The following is a 24,840-nucleotide window of genomic DNA, read 5'->3' on the forward strand; positions in this document are numbered from 1 at the left end:
ATCACATATTCCTGGATTACTCTTGGCTCAATTATGAATTATTTGGTAAGCATTCTCTTTATTTTCATGCATGATATGCTTCCATATTACAAAATTCCTACTTTATTTAGCAATCAACTTTAATTCCACATACATGCAAAAATTTCATGATTCTAATGTCTTTGCGTTGTCACATTTTCTCTCTGTGAGGACAGCATAAATGGCACTACCAAATTTTGCTGATTGTCATCTTGCATATATGTCGAGTTAAAATTCTGTTGAACACATTTCAACAAACCTATCCCTGATACTTATGAATAATTTTTATCTTTTAAAGCAAGGATATAAAAATGATTATCCCATAGTCTCAAAAATGAAACTGAATAATTCAAATTGTCAACTGTGGAAGTATAAAGCCTAAAAAGCTGATTTAAAGGAGACCATTACCAAAGAGAGACTTTTATGACATCCTAAAGATTTAAATAAACAAAACTAGCAAGCATTATATACTACAGGTCTATTAATAGCAGGGTAAAATAGGTACACATAACAAAAGAAAAAAAAAGGAGGCGGGGCTATCCTGAAACCCATAAAGAACAAGATAGACTAATAAGTTGTTATTTTAAATGGCATCAAAAATTTCCTATGGCCAACTAATATTATTGCTATTTTTGCTATTGATTTATTGATTTATTGAATTTATTGAATTTATTGAAATTTTTAACTCTGCTTTTAGGTATATTCAACTTGGAGGCTTTGAAAGTCTCTCAAAAATATCCATCTTTTTTGCTGTAAGTATTTTATAGCTGATTTGGAGATATATATATTGCAGATTGTTATCTTGATGAAAAATCCAATAACTTTTTACCCCAATTCTTCAGTGGTTATGGGACAAAATATATATGAGCTTTTAGTTGAATGCATTTTTCTTCTACCCATGAAAATACTTCCTATACAGCTGGCTATTACAGTTTATTAACACATACCAGAGACATCAGTGTATTTAATGGTTGGCAGTGTTCTTTTCGGCAAATGCTTTGCTCTTTTTATCTCAAAATGTTTCTTTCCTTTTTAAAAAAGATGTGGTCACAGTTTAGTTTTTGTTTCACATTGCCCAAATTTTGCTCCACCATATTTCAGATTCAAGATTTTCTTTTGGATAGTTTAGAAAATCATTTTTTGTGATAAAGTTGGACAATGGTTTTCATGTTGTTAACTCTTCTGTGCAGATCATTGTTGTATAGCCAACACTTACTTTGATTATACTGGATTTGTGAATAACTATTTCAGTGTCAGCTATATTTTTCATCAAATCGTCTGCATTAAACTTCTGCTGTGCAGGTATAAACAAAATTTGATCAGTTCCATTGAAGATTTCTCTTACTTTTTTTAACTATTGCCTTGATTTCAACATACTAAGTAACTATTTACTTTACTTAACAGTTAAAATTGCTAGTTAGAAAACTGCTTAGAGGATGACATGGCTGTTGAAAGTAAATATAACAAAAGCATAACCTGAAAGTTTGTGAGACAGAGTGTTTGTTCCCTATAGATTTTTTTAACCTGGATAATTGCACAATAGCCCTAGAAATTCCATTTTGTAAAACCTTACTAAGAACTTCACTTACAGAAAGAAAAAGAAAGGAAGGCATAAGAGATTAGGAGGAAAAGGAGGAGCACTGATTTAATAGAAAAATTGTCCAAAACTCTGCACTAGCCATATGCACAGTTTTTTCTTACTTGGAGCACGTAAAGAACTACACAGACAGAGTAACTATGCATTTAAATTGGAATAAATATTTCAGAAATTGTGTCAGCTTCTGTTCATTAAGGGATTTTATTAACCCAGAATACCTAAACTTCTACATGTGATGTATAATCAATAAATAATTAAGCAGCTCTCATTTAACTATTACTCTCTTGATTTCAGAAAGGTAAATATGTTGTTACAACATATACTCACCCGTAAAGGTTTAATTTGCAAAGTTCCTTGATCTTGCATAAATGTCCTTGGATCTCTGCCAAGAAAAGTAAATCCTTCTTTTAGCCAGCTGATAACAGGCATTGGGTCACCAGTAGCTTTGCACTTCAGTAAAGCTGTTCCATCTACTGACAATGTCTGGTTTACAGGTCCCTGGAGAATGATGGGTGGAGGCCTATCTGTTAAAACTGAATTTAAATATATATATGTGCATATATTAGTAGATATCCTCTAGTATTCAGACTCAGATGCCACTATTTTGAAAAACATTTTCTAGAAAATCATATTAATAGTTGCTAAGAGTAAGTTTGTTGTAGTAAAGGCAGTAGGCAAGAAACTGGAAGATTGTGCACTCTAATACCACCATAGGAACAAAGTCAGTTGAGTGACCTTCGTCTAGTCACACCCTCTCAACCGCTGGAAGAAGACAATGGAAAACCATTTCCAAAATCTTGCTAAGAAAACTGCAGGAACTAGTCAACAATGATTCAAAGGCACAAAAAAGAAAAAAAAGTTTTCTAAAGAAGAAATATATTTATAAATATGTTGTTTATTACTGTGTTGTTCAATGAATTTGTTTATTACTGTGTTGTTTAATGAATTGGTTTATTACTGTGTTGTTTATTGAATTAAGCAATCTTTTTCAACAACTGTTAAGTTGTACAATTACATATCGTGTGTAATATAAAATGAAGGAATAAAAGCTAAAAAAGAAAACAGTTTCAAATTCTGAAATTTGAAGTTACAAATTTTGTTTATAGAATTTGTATCAAAATCCTAATGGGATAAAAATATATTGCAAAATAATGAAAACAAATTTTAAAAAAGCAATCTAAATTCCATTAGTAGTTCTACATATCTTTGTTGATATTAAAAATCTTTTTGCAGTAAATCAAAGAAATATATAAATACAAATGAATACATATTTTTTGACTTTGTAAAAATATAGTTAGCTCCAAAGTGACCTATACATACATGAGGAATATTGTCCATGAAATTACTTCCAGAATATTTTCTGAATGTACAATGTACATTTCTTGGGAATGTCAAGAACGTTTTTCACATTCATAGCCTTCTGGATTAATAGATACATTGAGAAACTAATAAACTATTTATTAAAATGTATATAAGCCATCATTAAGGGTATGGTTTTCAGAAAATGTCTTTGAACAAGGATGGAAAATGAATTTATATCCTTAAAAGACAGTATTAAAATTTTGTGATTTAGACATGTAAGACTACTTATATATTTTATTTTGAAATTGAGCTATTTTATATATCTTGCAAGGTATTTTTATAAAAATATTGCAAGATTGTTGATTGTTTTTAATATAATTGCATTGTAATTTATTATTATTGTGAATGTTACTCAGAAAAAAAGAAGAAAACAAAACTAATTATTGTAGAAGACGATCAACATAGTCATTGTTCAAAAACATACAGAAACGTTATTATTTTAATTGATATTTAGTAATGATTAAATATATCAGTTTTTATTGATTAAAACAATAAAATATACACATAAACCCTTTCCAGATGAGCAGCTGAGTCTTGTTGAAATGTAACAACCCTAAAATTTATTATAGTTGTATAAATATAATTGAATATTAATAAATTTGTGGAATGTGATAACCATATCACTATGACTTGTCAATGTATTTGCTATTCTTTAAGATTTGCTACTCTTTAAGACAAAGCCACAACTCCCTTTGTTTATCTTATATAAGCAATTACTTTCAAAATGAGTTCAAGCACTTAATATGGCATGCATTGTATATATTTATACAAAAACAAACAAGGGGGAAAATACATGTATTTTAGGGTTTTTTTATGTTTCACTGATGGAGTAGGAAAAGAAACATACTTCATAGACATTTTTATACAAATTTCAAAACTATTTAAAGTTTTGTAAACCGTGCTCAGACATTGGTACAGATTGCTGTTTCTTTAACTGTTGATTTGTTTTGACAAATTAACACAACTTTTCTACAAAATTATTTTATTTTACATTTTTTTCTAGTAGCTCCATAAAATTCCAGTAGATAGAAAAGCTAAATGAAATGTAATCTTTATTATATTAAATTCTTTATAAAGTATTTTAAACTAAATCCAGTTTTAAAAAGTGATTGTATGTGGCTATAGAAATCAAATAAATAAGTAAAAGAAAATAAAAAAGATAAAAGATGGCAAGAGTAACTAACCCAGGTGGGGTTTTTATTTTAAATTTGTTTTTAACATTTAACATGCTGTGAATCAATCGGCATATAAATTTAACAAATACATAAATAGAAGTTAAGATAGGTTATTGTTTGTGTTCCGTAGAAATAAATCCTGCAAGAGAATAAAATTCTAATAACTCATGTGTCTAATTTGACTTACTCTGTTCACATCCTATTGCATTTAAGCTTTCTTCCAGTACCATTTGCAAACATTAACATGTCATGTCCTTGAATGTACTGTTTATTTTAATTGCAGCTGAACTACTTATCAGTGAATGAAATACTATGACAGAAACACAGGGACATATTTTAAAAATACTGTTCTTCCATTAGTTTTAAATGTCTATGTGATCTTCATATAAAAATGAACAGCATTAAAATTTTGTCCTAAAGAATGAAAAAGGCAATATTTAAAGTGGGAACATAGCTATAGTTAACTTTAAAATTCAGGATTTAGCTGCATACTTTTAAAAATATAACAATAATAAACATTTTTTTTTCTTTTTTAATCAGGCATTATAGTATTTTGAGAAAAGAAAGCCCTGATTCATTCCACCAGAAAATGCTGTTGAAGTTTTACCTATAAATCGTGATGAATAACTGCTTATGAAAAGCCAGATGATTTGAAATTAGCCTTGCTATTTTTAAATGAAACATCTGAGTATCTACAGAACTTATGAAACAAAATCTTTAACACAACGTTTTAATAGTAAAACTTCTGCAGTCTGCCAAATAGGTATTTAATAAGATTGCAAAAACAGATGGCTCAGAATTCCCAGAAATACTAATCAATTTTGAATTGAATTATTTTAATATTAATGACAAAAGAAAAACTTTTGGGAGAAAACTTAAAATAAAGAATGCTCTTCCAAAAATTTTTATAAACATATAAAATAAAATATTATACAATACACTATAAAGATAATTTATCAAAATTTTGACAACTATGCCAAATGCAGCTCAATGACTTTTATTTTACACTTGAACTGCAGATACTCAAATATCTCATAAAGAGAGTGATTCATAATTAAATTACTTTTTAAACTGCCTTATCTAGATAAATGCCTCCATCTTCTTTCACTAAAATTTTGATTTCAAGAATTAACCATAACTTTTAAAAAATTCCTCACCCAAAATTATAATATATAATGTTTTAAATGACTTAACAATAGCAACTATTGTAATGCAAAGTGCTATGAAAAGAAAGTGTGTTAACTATTTATATTTCTACTGTAAGTAAAGGACCAGAAATTCAGCTCCTAAAATGGATATATCCCTATTAATTTTAATAGGAAAAATCTGATTTTACCTTAATATCTAGGCCTTGCAACTAATAACTTGCAACTAATGCCTGTCAGCCTGTAGGAAAGTGAATGAAGCTAACTTCATTTTTCTGGTTGTAAGTTATAGTTTTCAGAATAAAACCAAAAGAAGGTCATATGTCACCTTACACATAATATACAGTGGGCTGTGGGGATTTCCTACAGCATCAACAGTGCCATAAAAATCTGGGTTTCCTTATTTATCTCATTTAGATACAATTTTTTAACTTTGGCTTATTCAAAGTCCACAATACAGATATAAAAGTACCTAAGGCATATGTGGAGTTTCCAATTTTACCTTTTTATATTTCTTAGCATAAATCTGTGGGATTATTATTTATGAACATACTATGAACAGTGAAAGTTTAATTAGCCATGATATAGAACATCAGGGATATATTCAGACAATTTAGATGTTAATTATTATATTATAGTATAGAATAGTATTTTATATAGAGATAGTTCTCATTCAGTGACTACTACTGGTACTGGGCACTTGGTTGTTAAGCAAAAGTGAAAATTACATGACCACAACTTATGATTTTACTCCAGTTTTCCTTTGTTTTTATTTTTTTGCTACTTCCTTCAGTAGAACTGGGTTTGCTTCTCTTTGTCTTTAAAACATTTTGGTATGGTGCAAATAAGCAACAGGAGAGAGATGCTGGAATGGACGTAACTGCATAGCTGCTAAACTGGGTGTTTTTTTTAGCATGATCGTAACTTTGGTCACTAAATGAGGCAGATGCTAAGCAACAACTTACCTATTATTATACTCATTACATTATGTAAAATTTTCTGCTTCTTAGCTGACAGTCATTGTTATGAAAGAGATTTTATGCTGTTTCTAAAAAGTACCTTCAAGACTAAGAATCAATTCATTTGGTATAATTCATTGTTTCCAAAATAATTTCTACCCTTTGTCATAAGGACATGTATATCTGGATGTATATGTATATTTCCTGTAACAATTGACTACATATAGGATTTTACTTTGGACAAAAGCTACATGCAGATTTAGAATTATATAATATGGGGATCACTTCTTTAGTTTAGTTCTTCCAGTAATTAAATACTTTCAGTAGCTATTAAAAATAAATACCATTAGGAAATAATTAATTATCTGCATATGAAATGTTCTAAAGAATCTCCACTTATCTTAACATTTGTCAGAGTGGGTGAATGAGTGAACAGGGTATTTGGTTTCAATTATCCTTGATTTGATAACTTCTTGTTTAAACCATCCTAACTGTCTTTTGGTCAATCCAAATAATTGGTTTATATCTACAACAATTCATGATTTGGGATCATAAACATATATAAAGCAATATATAACAACAATAACAATATATCATGAAGGTTATTTCTTACCATCTGTAACTTCCAACTGAGCTTTTGCTAAGATACTTCCAGCAACTGTGAGTGCTTGACAGATGTAATATCCAGCATCAGCCCGTTGAATATTTGTGATAGTGAGATCCCCAGTTGGTGACACAGAATACCTGGCATTAGGCTGGAGAGGCTGATTCGGAAATAGAAGATTCTGTAGAGGTAATGCAGATCATTTAGTTCAAAAGCTGAAACACTAATGATTTTCTAAGTAACAGCAGCATTCTTCACAATGGGCACATTGTTATGTACATACACTTACACTTTCTCTGAGGTAAGTTGGTACAATTTTTAATTGGAACTTCTTTATATAATTTTTAATATGATAAATGCAGAGTTTTATTTGTAAAATATGATTTTCCTTACTGATGAAATATCGAGCTAGATTTTATAATTTGGATAGTATTTAGGCTATTGGGTTTTTTTTAGGACATTTAAAATGGTTTTCTTAAAGTTCCCAAACACAACATAATTTTAGAAATCATTTTAATAATAAGTTTTAGAAAAACAAGTAATTACATAAGTACTTTTGTCAGTAGATGCTACATTTCTAAAAAGAAAATTATATTATTTGCCTATGTGCATTTAAATAATCTGATATTAATGGGACGTTGTTATTTTTCAGGAGACTGCCCTATAGTAAATTTTATATGTTATTAAATGGTGATGCTGAATGTAAGAGCTAAAATTGTTAAATGTTGACTATGTTTTCACATGGACTTCATAAATAATGAATATTTCTTCTAATAACAAATCATAACAACATGTTCCAACCCCTCAAACCCCATCTATGGTATGATTTAGTGAATGTGGGGATCCAGTTGTTAACAACAGAATCAATTATCTAAATACAATATTGCAAAGAACGGGTTCATTTATTCAGGAGTACTGGAAATATATTGCTGCAATCAAACAGAAAATAAAGTATACATATTCTTTAGTATAAGTTTGCTGCATTTTATATGGAATATGGTTAAAAATGAAATAGCTACTAAATACGGAGAGTTATACAAACTGCCATCATGAAAAATCCAGGGACAGTTATTACTAGTAGTTGCTAAGAGTGAGTTTGTTGTAGTAAAGGCAGTAGGCAAGAAACTGGAAGATTGTGCACTCTAATACCACCTTAGGAACAAAGTCGGTTGAGTGACCTTCGGCTAGTCACACCCTCTCAACTGCCGGAAGAAGACAATGGAAAACCATTTCCAAAATTCGCCAAGAAAACTGCAGGAACTAGTCAACAATGATTCAAAGGCACAAAAAAAGAAAAAAACTGAAAATAAAGTATACATATTCTTTAGTATAAGTTTGCTGCATTTTATATGGAATATGGTTAAAAATGAAATAGCTACTAAATACGAAGAGTTATACAAACTGCCATCATGAAAAATCCAGGGACAGTTATTACATCTCCTATCCAGTTGACAACAGTTAGTAAAAGAGTAAAAAGAACCAGTCCAAGATAAGAATTTCTTAAAACAGAGCACCAGGGATAGGTTACATGGAGTGAGGTTTTTTCACGGACCAGAGAGGGCATGGTTTTGTGTGCTGCCTTCATCCTAAAGCTGGGGCTTAACTTCTTTGTGTGGCCTGGTTTCTGGCATGCCATGGTTCACTGCTGGTCCAAAGACTGGGGGTTGGAAACCCCTGCCTTAAAAATTACAATATTAAGCTAATCTAAGTAGCAGAAAGCCACACAATCATAATATGATCATGATTATTGAAGACAATTGACTTTTCTTTTTCTTTCTTTCTTTATGAGATAGGAAATGTAAAATTAAATGACAACTGGGTATACAAAAATGTTTTTTTAAAAAGTATTATAATTTATATATCCAATTTAGGCAAAGAGGAAGTAACATGCATTTGGTATTCATGATAAAATGCAGTGACAGGATTTTTAAACATTTAAAAGGTTGATGTCTCCCTACAACGACCAGACATTTTTATATTAGAGTGGAAACATTAACCTGGTTAACCTCTGTTGCTTTACTGAAGCTCAATTAAGAAAACAACACGTGGGAATAATGAATCACATTGAACTATGTTTCAAGGTTTGATTATAAACAACTGAGGTATCAATTTTTATGTTACATTTATTTGCCAAAAAGAAAACATTTAAGCCCTCTGGGAACTTGGTCTCAATATTGTAATTAATTCTACAGGTTTGTAATTAAACAGCTTTAACATGTTACAATCAGTAGGTAACAGCATTCAATTAAAGAAGCAAGATACATTTTCACCTTAAAATGTTTTACCCTTGAAGTAATACCAATGAAAGTGGATAAAATAGGGTATTAACACTTTTCAATTACACTAAATGACTGTAATCCTGCAAATGATATCCTACTTTAATTAGAAGCTCTTCTCTTTATTACATCATGATGGATGTCCACTTTATTAGATTCAAGTGTGATACTATAAGCCCACTTTACATAAACATTACCATGTTATTAAGACTTTAAATAACATGTTTAAAATGTTTGTTAACAATTGTTTTAATTTTTAAAATGGCATACATTTTCTCTTCCAAGCAATTTTCTCAACCGCAAGCCAAAAATAATTTTCTTCATAATGAAATCAACTTTTAAATTGTATGAAACAAGTCCTTCACACTGCACAATGTGCTCACACTGCACATTGAAGTAAACAACTAAACAAGCTTTGAAAGAAAGAAAAACACAACTATTTGTAGAAGAAAATATTGCATCTTCATCTGTGATTTTCTAATGCACAATGGTTAGATTGAAAAATGACAGATGAATTATTTATTCAATTCATAAAGTGTGTCAATTTATATATTTTGCAGTTTAACTATATAACTGAGATAATGTTTCAGTGCCTCAACCATATGGGTACAGATTTTCATATAAGCTAGCAATCCTCAAAAAGACAGAAATAATTTCCTATTCCATTGAAAATGACTGTTGTGGTTTAGAATGTGGAGAACAAGGCTAAATTTAGTGAGATAAAGGGCGAGCATAATATATTTATATTCCAGAAAACTTAGTGGATAACAAAATAATCATTGATATAATTATTCTACAGGACCAATTCAATATGTTTCAGTCTTAAAAATAAGTTAAAATTATTATTCCTTCATTAGTATTGCCATTACTGGTATAAATAAATAGGAAAATTGTGCCTCTTTGCTGGGACTGCCTGCAAATTGGAACATAATCTGCATATGCCTTTCAAGTTAACCGTTTTTTAATATGTTTTGAGGAAAACTTCTGTTATGCAGATACCCTTACCTGACACATTGGTTCCAAAGCCTTGTATACCTCTAGTAATTAAATAATTAATTCTCATTTAAAGAACTTACCTGGCTGCCTTCTTTTTGCCAAAATACTGCTGGCTGAGGATTTCCTTTAGTTTCACATGGGAATGTTACTGTTCGTCCCTGCGCAACGATCTGATCACGTGGCCTTACCACAAACTGTGGCGGTGCTATGAGGTGAGAAGACAAAATAAGACATTAAGAGGTGAAAGGTTTTAACAACTATATCAAAAAGTTAAAGGGCACAATATTTTCAATTTCAGAAATCAACATTGGTTCAAAAGAAGTAAAAATTGTTAGTTAGCAAAAGCTGAATTAAAGAACAAGGACTACAATTTCTTACAAGAAGTATATATACAGCGTATCTTGAGGTTTTACTCTGTCAAGGTGTGGTTCTAGGTCTTGTACAGCACACTTTAGGACCATAGGATGACTATATACAAATGAAAATTGCAGTATAAATTTCTAAGAAATATCTTACAAATTCCATAGTGCCCTCCATTTTGAGACTTAGATCAAAACTAAGATTTAGCTATTTTTAAACCTATTGGTAGAAACTAACTTTGTCAACTTTGACACTAACAATAATTTTAGGCAGAGGGAGGAGATATTTGCTAAGCAAGCTGCAGCAGTACCAAGTGACAACAACATTAGGTAGAAGAAGTATGAGAAAGGCCTGATGGAAGAAAACTAGAGACGATGTGGAAAGTAAAAGCCAAAGTAATCCAAGTGATGGTTAGGGCTGTGACTACTAAGCTGGCAGAGTGATTCTAATAGATCCTATGAACGTCAGAGCTCTATGTTCAAAAGAGTGAAGTGCTAGGGACAGCTAAGATACTGTGCAGAACCCTCAAACTCCCAGGTCTCTGGTAGAGAACTTGAGATTCCTCTATTTTCAATGGTTCATAGAAGTAGAGACACCTAGTGAATGCATACAAAAACCCCTATGATTGTCTGCATAAACCATATCTAATTGCTTCAAATTTAGAATTTTAGTGGTGCTTTTCATTAATTCTTGCCATTTAACTTTAGTTAGGGATATTATCTTAGCATTGAACAATAACATGACTTTATTGCTTGTTTTTCGGTTGCTCGTATTTCAGGCTTTAGCTCTTTTTAAGTACTAATACTAAGTATAGCACATTAGAATATTCTAATAAATGGAAAGAATGCATTGTTGCTTGTTTGATGTTTGCTTCTTTTTATTACATTGGTCTGTGACTTATGCAAAGATAATACTGTTATTAATACCATAGCACCCACACATGTTAAATGAAGACATCCATGGCATTTTTCCCATCAAAAATCCCAAAGATTTGGAATTTGGAGTTATATATTTCTGAAAGGTTAACAGTTTAACATTTATTATTTCCAGTTTATTCAGAAATAAACACGCAAAAGTTGCAGATTTCATCTCATCTGTTTTCACAAGTTACATATGTGCATCTTTATTTTCATGATGTACGGCACTATGTCATAAACTAAGACAACTTATATCAAAGATGGACAAGCTCAGATTGTGGATTTTCTAGAAATCCTCCAGTAATGTAATGATTTGGAAAAAGGCTGTCTTTTCTTGAGGGAGTTAAAATTATGAGAATTGGAGTGGAAAACCTTTGGGAGTCAAAAATCAATGTGATAATTAAAACAAGGAGCAGAATCATACCATAAATATTGGTAATTTTGCTGCCAAACATTGTTGTCATGCTTTTAAGGAGATGGGGACTTACAAGTAGACTGCTTCATAATAGATGCCAATGGTACAAGGGTACAAATCAGCATAAGCTGCATGAATCACAGTAATTACCCCATTAATTGACAAGAAATGAAATAAAAAAGGTAATAAATATTGGTAATTTTCATTAAATACTTTAGAATATTGTAGTAATCAGTGATTACATAGAAATTCATCAAAGACATACTTTCATTAAAAAGATGAACTTGGTTGGAATAATATTTGACAGGTATATATCAAAAGGAATTAATACTAAATGGGAAAAAAATAAAGAATGTTATATTTGGAATGCAACTATAAAAGCACAAAAAGGCAAAATTAACAATATTATTTAAATCTTAAAGAATGTTAACAAGATGTATTTAAAGTTGCTTGAAAAGCTTACAGTTCAACAGTAGTTCATGTGAAACTTGCATGATTTATTAACACAATCATAGGAAATGATGAGAACCCAAAATACATGTAATTCATATTGCAAGATCTAGAACAAATATCTTCTGAATGTCCTTTTATTTGTATTCAAATTATTTTCTATAATTAATTGTGCAAATCTTGTGACTGACTTTGAGATTCATAACTAAATTCATTAGTAAGCTTTTTTTCTGAACTGAAAGTAGCTGATGCACAGTTCTATTAACTTGATTGTAGACTGCTCTTTCCTGAACTTGTGGCTCTTCTAATTGTAAAGGCATAGGCACTTCAGAAATGTTCATGATTTAATGATCCACTGATTGATGGAGGTAAGTTTTATTGGGCAACTACCTATTTTTTTGTTTGCTTTAACTGCACTGTGTTATTATTCTTGTGCACTGGTCAGAGTTCTTGGTGGTATATTGGTAACTGTATAGGTTTGTGGAATAAATAAGTTAAAATAAATGAATAAAATGATTTTTTAAATGAGTAATAAAGTTGCTTGTCAAACTAATCAAGATCAAAATAATTTTGTCTTCAACAACACTGCAAAATGTCCTCTGTCATACTATCAGTAGTCAAAAAACAAAATTAGTGTGTCGGATTGGAGGAAATATTATTAGAAAAGAGACTACCCAAAGAAAATTAAAACTAAATTAAAATTGAAGACAAAAGAAAATAAGTGGCAAAATTAAGTATACATTAATTAAACATTAAACTTAGTGTGTTATCCTTTTTTAAAATTCTCTTTTTACGAATGGAAGTTCTTCAAATGTTTCCTATTTTTTAAATTGTTCAGTTTTACTTCTTTTACTTTTTAGTTTTTTACTTTTTCTATATATACTTGTGGATTAAAAATGTCTTGCTTTTCTACAAGGTTTGATTGGATTAGGTGTTTTTGGTTAAGAATTTTTCTCTGTAAGTCTGCTATTTAAAAAGGGCTGTAATAGCAGGAAAAAAAAAGTAACACTGCCACTTTAAGGCTGGAGGCTGAATCACTGTATTTTCTTTCCGCTCTTTGATTATCGGAGTTTCTTTCAGCAGTTTGTTTATTGAGAGTGATAGTGGAAAGAGCACGGTTTGTTTATACAGCTGCTGTTTCGGAGTTTTTGCAGTGAAGGCAAAGTTTTGACTTGAAAGATTATAATGAACTTGTTTGGAATACAATAAAAGCCTCAAATGCTATAGTGGCAGTGTTTATAAGTTGGAAGGATGGCGCAACATGAAAAAGAAACATTAATATTGCAAATGATTATGTTTAAAATTCAGAAGATATCAATAATAACAGAGAAAATTGAGATGAGAATGGATGACACAGAATAAAGAACAACAAAAAGAGATGGAAAAATTGAGAATATTTATCAAAAGAAGAAAGTTGAGGACAGAGTTCCAAAAATTGAAGGAAAAAAGGAACAAAGAGGTAAGAAAATTGTGGATACTGACAGCATACTGAGCGTGGTTGGAAATAGTAAGAGTGGATTATGGAAAGAGGAGATAGGTGGACTGGAACTCTACCTCAGACCTCAAAGTACAGAAGAAGAAAAAAGAGAAAATTTGATGGAAGTAAGGAGAAAAATCTTGACTGAAACATCGGTGATAACCAAAGATAAGTTGATGAAAGGAACAGAGGGTTTCGAGTGCTCATAAGATATACAATGAGCAACAAGCTGCGAAAAGAAGTCCATAAAAGACCCACTAAGAAAACAACCAAAATATTAATTCCACAAATGACACGAGATATAAAACTGCACTATTACTGGAAAGATACAAGTTGATGTAGTGAACGTTCATAATAACAATTAAGTTAAACTTAGTTAAATTTAGAGTATTATATATATAGTCATATACATGAGTAATATTGATAATTTTATATATATGTATGTATGTATGTATGTATGTATGTATGTATGTATGTATGTATGTATGTATGAATGTATTTGTGTTACAACCCCTGGTATGCCCAAATATGGGAGGAAGCTCACTACTCCTCTTTCTGTCCTTTGGCTCATCACAGAAAACCATCCAGGCAGAAAACCATATTTTTATTTTTAATGTTGCCTTTTTATATTTCTGTTTTATTTATTTTTTATTTATTTATTACCTTTATTTATTTATCAGCACAAATACAACACAAATATATATATATACTAATACACACACACATACATACATACATACATATATATACTAATACATGTATGTATGTATGTATGTATGTATTAGTTTGAGGATATGAAATTTTATACAAATTGCAAATGAGGACTACAAGAGGAGACTGAAAAGCATTTGTTATTAAATATCATCAATTTTTATTTAGAATATATTAGAAAGATGAAATGTTATTGAATGGAATGCTATTTAGTTTTACCTCAAATTTAGGATATTTCATAGAAAATGATGTAAAAGCAATTTATAGTCAAATGAATGTTTAATAATTATAATAATTTTTACATAATATATTGGATTGATGATATGAGAATTTGTTTGAAATGAGTTGATAATTTGTGATTTTACATACATTTGAAAGTGGGGACTATGGAAGTGATGCACAAAAACTTTACAACCAAACGACATGCTGTACATAATTGAAGAAGGTTCTATGTATTATTTGTTGTCTGTTTTTATCTGACCAAAAAAGAAAAATATTCTTTTTAAAAAAAAAAAAACAAGAAATGATATACAAAGATTTTTGGGTTTGCAAAAATACCACCCCAAGAAAATAGAAATTAAGAGCTGGAAGAGACACCTGCAGCAATAGAAAAAGAAAGGAAGAGAGGAAGAGAGGGAAGGGAGGGAAGAGGGGGGAAGGTGAGGAGAGGAAGATGGAAAGGGGAAGCAGAGGAGAGAGGGTAAGATGGGGAAGAGATAGAGAGAAGTAGGAGAGAGATAAGGGAAGAAGGAAGGGAAAGAAGAGGAGGAAAGAAGAAAGTAGAGAAGGGACAGAGGGAGAGAAAGGAAGACAGGAGAGGAGATGAGAAGAAGAGGAGGGAAGGAAGATAGTGAGGAGGAGAAGAAGATGAAAGGGAGAAGGAGAGAAGGTAGGAAGGGGAGGAGGAAGAGAGGAGGGGGGAGAGGTAAGGGAAGACGGAAGGGAAAAGAGGAAGGAAGTAGAGAAGGGAGGGCGGGAGACAAGGAAAGGAGAAGAAGGTGGTGTCAAAATAGGTGAGGGATGGTAAACAAAACAACCCGAATGGAATATTACAATTCTATAAATGGAATGACAAATGTATTAGAATTATGAATGTAAAACAAAAGAATAATACTTATGTGAATGTATATATAGAGAACAAAAAAAACTTAAAAAAAACAAAATTTGGGGGTATTTATGTTTTTGTGTTTCTTATATTGTTCAGATGATATTTAAGTTTTAGTTCTATAACCAAAAATGAGAATTTATTCAGAATGCATATTGGGTATATTCAGATATATCTATCTGTCTGTCATTTGACATAAAGTTCAAACATCTCAGATTCTTTGGATTGCATCTAGTATGGGGTTTGGGTTTTTGTTTTGCTTTGTCTTCTGCCACATCTGTTTTTCAGTTCACCAGCTTAAGGTTTGGATGTCAATTAGAACTGCCCTTAGAGGCTAGGGGAAAGAAAACAGGTATCTGGAATCAGTTCACTCCTGAGACTCTTTTTTGTTGGGGGGGGGGGGCCTACAGGGCAAACTCTGAATTGTCATATGGCCCTAAGTCAGATTGCAATTTTAGAGGAAAATCCTACAGCCGCTTATATGTCAATCTGAATCTAGCATGACACACACCATTGTGTAATCACATCTAAAAACAAAATTTCGTGATAGATGAAGAATTTAACAATATATGATGAGTTTGTCATTCCTGCAATTTTAGCTGCTGAAAGACATTTGTCATTAGAAACTGAGAATTTACAGATGTAATAAGTCAAAGGAAAGCATATCAGTTACTAATTTCATGACTACCCTATTGATCCTGGTACAAGGGGCTAAGATCCCAGTTGGATGTGTCTACTCTTTATCACAACCTAGGTTGTGATAAAAGGATTCATTGATAAAAATGTGAAAGAGGCTTTATTTGACCCTTAAGCCTTTTCTGCAATGACTCCTGTACTGTTCTTTAGAAAGAAATTGGGAGAACCTGGTGTCTGCAACGATTACTGACAATTGAATCAGATTACTGTTTATAATCATTACTCTTTGTCATTCATCTCTGAATGCCTCTACAATGCTAAATGTTTATCAGGTTAGGTATTAAGAGGTTGTACAATTTAATGTGCAAAAGAAAGAGAAAGGAATTGAATACAGTGTTTTGAACATACTATGGGTATATTGAATATATGTTCATGTGGCTTGGATTAATGAATCCTTATGCAATCTTCCAGCATTTTAAGAGTGATGTGTTCTGAGATCTCCTGGATCATTCTATCATTATTTATATTGATGATATCCTGATTTTCTTGACTTCTATTGCAGAGCATGAACAACATGTCAGACCGATTTACAGAGACTGCAGACAAATTATCTATTTACAACACTCACTTGGTATGAAGTTGAGACTACCACAACAGAATTTCTAGGCAATCATAAATCTTCTATTGATAGTGACATGGATCCTGATAAGGTGGATGTTATCTTGTTTTGGTAGTCCTCACACAAGGATGTACAATGCCTCCTGCACTTTGCAAATTATGACTGGTTGTTTATTATTTGGTTTGCTAAAGTAACAGCACCATTGACCAACCACTTCCAGAAGGTCACGTTTCAGATGAAACGGTTCAGAAAGCTTTTGAAGCCTTAAAGTCTGTATTTGCCTCTCAACTCAATTTTTGTCACCCAGATCCAGCAAGTCCTTTTGTCATAGAGACTGACACCTTTGAGGTAGTGTTGGGAGCACTACTGCTCCAGGCAGCCATGATGCTCCTCCAGTATATTCTCCTGTTGCTATTACTCTCAGAAACTGAAAGATGGCCAAGAAAAACAACATCACTGGGATAAGGGACTGCTAGCAATTAAAGCCACTTTTGAAATCTTGTGACATCTGCTAGAACAAGCCAGACACCCAGTGGAAATCTGTAGTGATCGCCTGAATCACAAACATCTTCAAATCACATCCCTTGCAGCCATAATAAATGTGCTGATGCCCTCTATCACAGGCACTGATACCCAATCTGCCATTCTCAAACCTTCAGAAAACACTGTCGCTCCAATGTTCCATTAACTCTATTATAGCAACTAAAGGAACAGTAACATCTAGATAGTTATGCACAGACCTGTTGGAGGGAAATTACAGGGGAAATTCTTGCAATTTAAGTTTCCACTGAGCCCTCGTGGGGTATGGTCCTGAGACTGAGCCACAACAGTCCATTGGCAAGACACTTTGGACAATTTAAGATTCTGTATTTATTGAGTCAAAATTCCTGCTGGCTCCATCTCCAAATGGAAGTGGAGCAGTATGTCACTTCCTGTCCTGATTGCTGCTGAGTCAGGGATATTCCAGGAAAGCTACCTGGGGAACTTCTGTTAGTGTGAATCTTGAAAAGATTCTGACAAGCCACGCCCCTCTGTATATCACTATATCAGACTATATCATTGAACTACCTCTGTCAAAAGGACCAACAACTTATTGGTGGTTCATTTCATTCCGTATAGCTTCTTATTCACAGCAAAGGAGATGGCAACTCTCTTTTTAGATAATATTTTCCACTTACATGAACATCTGGTTTTTTTTAATCAGGGCCAGGAAATCACTGCTTCATTTAGATTGTACTCTTAACAGGTTTGGGAGTGCAAGTCCATCTTTCCTCAGCCATCATACCCAAACAGATGGGCAAACTTAAATTTGTGAATGGTATCCTTGAGAATATCTCTGTGATTATGTCAAATATTAAGAAGACAATTGGGTTGAGCTTCTGGCTGCAGTGGAGTTTGCCTACAACAATGTACAATACATCTATATAAATATATCTCTGTTCCTAGTTAATTATGGTTTCCATCCATATTTCTTTCTTTTGAATTCCTCTAATTCATTTATTCTTGTCAAAGATCAGTTCCCATAGGAACTGAAGGCAACCTACCAAGTCTTTCAAGACCAGGTACAGGGAGCAAAGAACTTCATCATCAACCAAGAGTCACCTTGTCTTTTGCAGATTTTGTGTGAATTTCTACCTGACATTTGTTACTCAGTGCAGATCCAAAAAACCCTAGATGACCAGTTCCTGGTTCTTTTTCTCATTGAAGCACATACTTATCACCTGCAATTATCAAAATGCACTCAGTCTTCCATATATTGTATAGGTTCCCAATCTTGCAGTATCAACATGTTGGTATCAACACTACAGTACTTGATAGTCTGGAAGGAAAATGTTGGAGAGGAATGTTCCTGAGAGAATGTACCACACTTGGTAATTCAGTTCCATTGCTGATTCTCCAAAAATCCTGAACCTTCAATTGAGGTTGGAGGAGATTGTGGAGAGGGGGAGACCAACCCAGCTCAGAACCCATGTGCTCAGTCTAAAAAAGAAAGAAAAAAAAATCCCTTATTTAAAGATAGTTTGCTGCAACCGCATTTAAGAGGCAAGCTCTGAGCCATCAGCCTTCACTGAAATTGTCTGATCGCTGGCTGTTACATGATGCTCATTTGGATTGTTTGTGAAATTTTGACTTCTGGACTAGCTGACCACTCTGAACTGGCTGATGAAACTCTCGACTGGATTTTAAGTATAATTCTGCATGTTCCAGTTAAAAGCAAAATCACCTTGGGAAAACTATTTCAGAGGCTCTGTTTTGATTTGCATTCATTGCCTACCGATATCTCCTTGAACTTGAGTTAAACTTGAACTTGAACTGTTAATTTCTTTAGCAAATGTGTGTGTGTGTGTATAATTGAAACCCAAAGCAGGACAGTAACTGCAACTGTATTTTGGACAAACAAACCAGGTAGAAACCATGCAATAGTATTTCTATGTGTGAAGATATTTATTTGTCTATCTGAAAATCTGATGAGAACCATAATAGACAACAATGGAGGGAAAAGAAATGAATGCTCTATTTCCAGAATTTATATAATGTAAATTCCTATAGAAGATAATCTAAATGCTTAATTTTTTAATATATATTCTACCATATGATACAAATGATTTGTTTTAATAGAAAAGGCAAGGATAATTTAACAATTTATATGAATAATTTAATGATTTAAAACTGAATTGTCATATTTGGTTTTGGAACATGAAAATAATACAACAAGCAGTGATTAAATCCGGACCTTTTCCTTTCCTCTCAAACAGAATGAAAACTTTTAAAACTATATCGACCCTGTATTTCATATCACATACAACCAAAGGACACTTACATATTTGACACATTATAGTAAAAAGCTTCTTTTATTTCAGTTGAAACCCTATAAAATAATGGTAATGACATCAAATTTTTATAACCTCTCAATATTAGTATCGTTATTTAACAATGTCATTGAAAAACAATCTCTAGAAATGTCATTTCACAGAACATTGCACCAGTATTCTGTTGTATATCATACTGAGCATACCAAAAACAAAATACAATTGGCATTTCTAGTGCAAATAAAAATGACATTGATAACAGTTCTTAAATAAGTTCTGTGTAAATATTTATTTAATACTGGAAACAAAAGTCATTTAAGGTAAAGCATAACTTTTGTATCTTTTCAAAAAATACAGCACCAAAAATATGTCTACTTATACTAGTCACTGCTGTTTAATTTTTCCCCCCAGTACATTACTAAAGATACCATCAATGAGTATAATTTCATTTATTTCAGTGACAGTGCAAATTAGATTGCAGGTTTTTAATCAAATATATTCATTATTTCTATTATACAGCATTTCAAACTCAGAAATGACACTAAATTATTATGGTTCTTGCATTATTCTAATTTTTCTACTGTATAATAACTTTGAAAACAGGTAAATAATAATTCTTCCCTTCTCTATCAGATATTTAGTAATTAATAATTATTTGAAAACATATCTGTATGATAATAAATGAAAGATGGAGAATTATATGAAATTATGCTAAAATGGATAGAAGGATGGCTACTTACCAACAGGACGAGCTGGAGATATTACAATGGTGTGGTGAGAACGTAACAAAATTAAAGAAAAAAAAAGAATTTGTCAGAATGCATGATGTGTAATGCCATGCTATATGTGGATAATTACCTGAACATTATTCATATATAGCAACCATAATTAATAATTTCTTTCTATTTATGATTTTAAAACTGCATTGAGAAATACATATGTAGAATTTGATTATATAAAATCAGTGATCTGATTACTTCTATTGTTAGGTTCATATGACACTATCAAATGTCATTTCAAATATTTAAAGAAAAGCAGCTAAATCTCTAGATTTTTTTTTTGTTTAATCCAAACTCACATATTGGAAAATATTAATCCAATTAAAAGAAGAAATAGCATGAGTATTTTACTTAAAGACCAATGGTGTTTAACCATATCTAGCCAGGATTTTGGTAAGGTTGGAGAAAAGCTAAAAGTATGTGGTGATATCTGTGTTTAGGTATAATATTTTAGTAACAAATAAAAATGCATATTCACTGATTCAGATGATAAAATTAAAACAAATAATTTTGAATGATCAGAGGGATTTTAACAGAATTTCAGAAAATGTTGTTGGGTATTTTTTTTAAAATGGAACTGATTAATGGGATATTTTTCTTTCAAATGTATGTTAACTGAATGTCTTCAGTTTAGTAGGTGTCTATCATGGGTTTAGATTGTCATATTAACAGTGTTTGGCTTATGTGTCAGCTCTTATTTGATTGAAGGACAAGCTTAGGTCTGCATGGAGCTCTATGTATAAGAAACAAAGCAGTTAAAGAATTAATCACATAATATTGTTAAGTAATTATTACATTAATTATTCAACTGCATTAGTCAAACTTCACAAAATAAATTTATAAGTTTCTTTGAGATGTGTAGCTTTTAGTATTCATATATATTCTAGATCCCTCATTGTAATTATTATTTTTTCTTTATGATTTGCACATTAAAACACCATTTTCAATTATAATTTTGTAGGGTGCAAACACAAGACATGGAATTTAATATGTTTTGATATGACATAACCATAATTGCTTTAAAACTCCCAGTGTGAATATTTATTGACTTGCAACTTTCAAAAGAGATGCTATAATGCATTTATAAAATTAGGACATTTTCAAACGAACAGTGTTTAAAATTAGTTAACTTTCCTATTATTTTATGTATATATTTCTAAAAGAATAATATTCTCTAGTATCTTTCTAAATCAAATAAGAGTTTGAAAAAACATATACTGTTGCCAAATAGAACTGAATTTGTGTACATCTAATAACACTACAGTTGTTACAGTCACTATTTTTCATAACAGTTATGTCTGGCAAAAGTGTTTATGCCTGTCATGGTTTTATTTGAAGTAACTCAGAGCCAAGGAATGTATGAAAGAGGTTTAATGTTAGGGGTTTTACGCTTGTATAATTCAAATACTTCATGGAAGAAGACAGAAAGTCATAGATGCCCAAATACTTCAGAGATGAAAGTTAATCAGCTATATTCATAAAATTATTACATTTCTGACCAAGTTTTATCCTGTGCATATTTTCTATGGAGTAAATTAGACTAGGTTCAAAAGAAAAATTCCTAATTTGGCAGTTTCAATGTTATACGGCATGATTTAATATTAATAAAATTCAAAAACAATAAAAGCTCTGTAATTGTTGTGAAGGAAGGCATAAGGCATAATAAAAAGTAGAGTGGGATTTTAAAATAGCAATTCAACATTGGAAATTCATTAAGTTTTGATTTTTAAGATAAATTCCATTTGGAACATGAAACAAAATTTCCAAATTACTTTTACTAACAGAATCTGGTGAACTTTAAGAAAGAAGAAGGATTCCAATTTTGATTTCAATTTCATTAATTACTTGCCAAAAACCAAAAATCTTTATGTTCAGAAAATTTGGATACTGCCGAAGGATTCTTCAGTGATAGATACATATTTTCACATTTATCTTTGTTGAAATTAAGCTTCAGTAAATTTAACAGTTGTTTTGGAAGGATGTAAGTATATATCTATCAGTGGTGGGTTTCTGCTGGTTCCCACCGGATCGCGCGATCCGGTTGGTCAATGAACCCGGAAGCCCCGCCCCTGTCACTCACTCGCAAGTCCTTGGCGTTTTTTTGCATCGGGTTTTGCTGCAAGAGAGAGGGAGCAAAGACCTTTTCCGGATTGGTGGTGGTGGAGATGCGGGCCCGTGCTCACTAAAGCAAGTCTGGGGAAGTCCTTTGCGCCAGCTGGAAAAGGTCTTCACTTCCCCCCCCCCTTGCAGCATACCCCGATGCAAAAAATGGCAAGATCTCTTCTCAGAAATGTCTTCTCGGGCTGAGCGGATCTCTCTCCAGATCTTGCGGCTTTTTCAGGGTTTTCTTTTTAAAAAACACCTGTCCGAATTATCTTGAAAACCTGCGATGTTGCTTTGGGAGGGGGCAGGTAGCAGCATTTGCCCCTGCCGCCCTCCCTGGGCACCTGCAGCCTTGGAGCCTGCAGTTTTAAAACAAGCCTTTGCACAGCTGCCCGTCTTTCCCCTCCGAAAGCAACCTCGCAGGTTTTCAAGATCGTCTGCAGAGGCGTTTTTTTTAAAAAAAAACGGTCTTTTGGGGGGGGAACGGGCTGTGCATGGAGGAGATGGCGGCCAGGGCGCCCTGAAGCAGCGCCAGCCAGCATGTCCCTTAAGGGCAAGGGTAGCAACGCTGTGCCCACATCTGCCCTGCCCACTTCTCAGCAACGCGTCCCCACCTCCTCCTCCTCAGCAAACAGGCTGGGCAGGGGCGCGGGCACGGCCCAGGAGGGAGCAGCCAACGGGGGGGGCTCTGGCCAGCCAGCGGCTGGCACTAACTCCTCTCCTGTTCCTTCTTCTGCGGGGGGCGCTGCCTTGCTTTGACAGCCACCTCGTTTCCAATTGGGGGGTGGGAGAGAAATCCTCTGCATGGATCCCCCCAATTGGAAGGAGGAGGCTCCATCCGCGGGGAGAGAGATTCCCCTCACATTCCTCGTCTTCCTGGATGGGCTCCGGATCAGTGAAGCCTCCTCCTTTTTAACCAGGCGATCTTTCCTAAGACATAAAAAAGAACCTTAATTCCAGGCTCAACAAAAGAAGCTGGAAAGAGATACTGAAGCCAGGAAGCTGAAACCTGGGACTGGAGAACAATCTTTTCTGTCCCCTTACCAGCCCATCCGGGAAGATGAGGAACGCGAGGGGGATCCCTCCCCCCCACGGATGGGCTCCGAACTAGCGGAGACTTGTCCTTCTTTTAAGCAGGCGATCTTTAAGCAGGCGATCTTTGGCTGCTGCACAAGCCGCGCTGCCTTCTTCTCTCTGATAGCTGCCTGCTTAAAAAGAAGGACGAGGCTCCGCTGGTTCGGAGCCCATCTGTGGGGGGGGGAGGGATCCCCCTCGCGTTCCTCATCTTCCCGGATGGGCTGGTAAGGGGACAGAAAAGGTTGTTCTCCAGTTGGGATGGAGAGAGGGACAGACAGACAGAGACACACACAGAGAGAGAGAGAGAGACACACACACACACACAGAGTGAGTGATTGAGTGAGTGACAGACAGACAGACACACACACATATACACACAGAGTGACAGAGAGGAAGGGAGGAGAGAGAAACACAGAGAGATAGAGAGAGAGGGAGGGAGGGAGAGAGAGTGAGAGACAGACAGACACACATATACAGAGTGACAGATGGAGGAGGGAGGAGAGAGAGAGACAGAAATACAGAGACAGACAGACACACAGAAAGAATGACAGAGAGAGACAGAGAGGGGGGAAGGAGAGAGAGACAAAGAGCTACACAGAGAGAGAGAGAGAGAGACAGACAGACACACATAGAGAGAAACAGAAAGAGAGAGAAAGAGAAAGAAAGGCAGAAAAAATGAAAAAATAAAAGAAAGAAAAAGAAAGTGGGAGAGAGAAATGAAAGAAACAAACAAAGAAAACTTATGACCACAATTGAGGCCAAAATTTTGGTTGCTAAGCAAGAGCATCATTAAGTGAGTTTCACCACATTTTCCAAGTTGGCCACGCCCACCTGGTCACATGACCGCTGAGCCACTCCCACAAAACAGGCCACACCTACAGAATAGGTTCTAAAAAAATTTGAAACCCACCACTGATATCTATCCTCTTAAAGTAGTAATGCCTGTTCTGAAGATTGTATGAAACGTATGGGGCAAATCATTGTTATGTAAGATTTTAGCATAATAGGAAACTATTAATTGTAAAAATAAAGCATAAAACCTCCATTTAAAAAAATCTGGAGTGTTTCCCACTGCCAGAATTACTATGCCCTTTTTCCATTTTCTTTCTTTTTCCCCCCATCCAAATTTATCAATTAACTAAACCATATTATAAAAGCTGGCATCTCAGATCAGTTGACCCATATTCTAATAAAACAGACCATATAAATGTATATGATGTAATGGGGATGAACAAGAAAAAACACTTAT

The 24,840-nt window shown here is 33.2% G+C and overlaps 1 protein-coding gene across 17 annotated transcripts in view; it reads right to left on the reverse strand.

Annotated features, from left to right (window-relative positions):
• The window catches only part of ROBO2 (roundabout guidance receptor 2), an 893,684-nt gene that overhangs the window by 98,813 nt on the left and 770,031 nt on the right, over positions 1 to 24,840 (reverse strand). For 13 of the 17 annotated variants that reach the window (XM_081952932.1, XM_081952931.1, XM_081952929.1 and 10 more), the window contains 4 exons: positions 20,373 to 20,384; positions 10,213 to 10,337; positions 6,870 to 7,041; positions 1,943 to 2,148 (listed from right to left, as the gene is read on the reverse strand). In XM_081952932.1, the coding sequence (XP_081809058.1) occupies positions 1,943 to 2,148; positions 6,870 to 7,041; positions 10,213 to 10,337; positions 20,373 to 20,384 (515 nt within the window). The remainder of the gene's footprint in view (positions 1 to 1,942; positions 2,149 to 6,869; positions 7,042 to 10,212; positions 10,338 to 20,372; positions 20,385 to 24,840) is intronic. The other 4 variants (XM_081952940.1, XM_081952935.1, XM_081952943.1 and 1 more) reach the window with 1 other exon arrangement.

This window comes from Natrix helvetica (genome assembly GCF_964273705.1).
Source record: "Natrix helvetica genome assembly, chromosome: 4".
Classification (NCBI taxonomy): Eukaryota; Metazoa; Chordata; class Lepidosauria; order Squamata; family Natricidae; genus Natrix; species Natrix helvetica.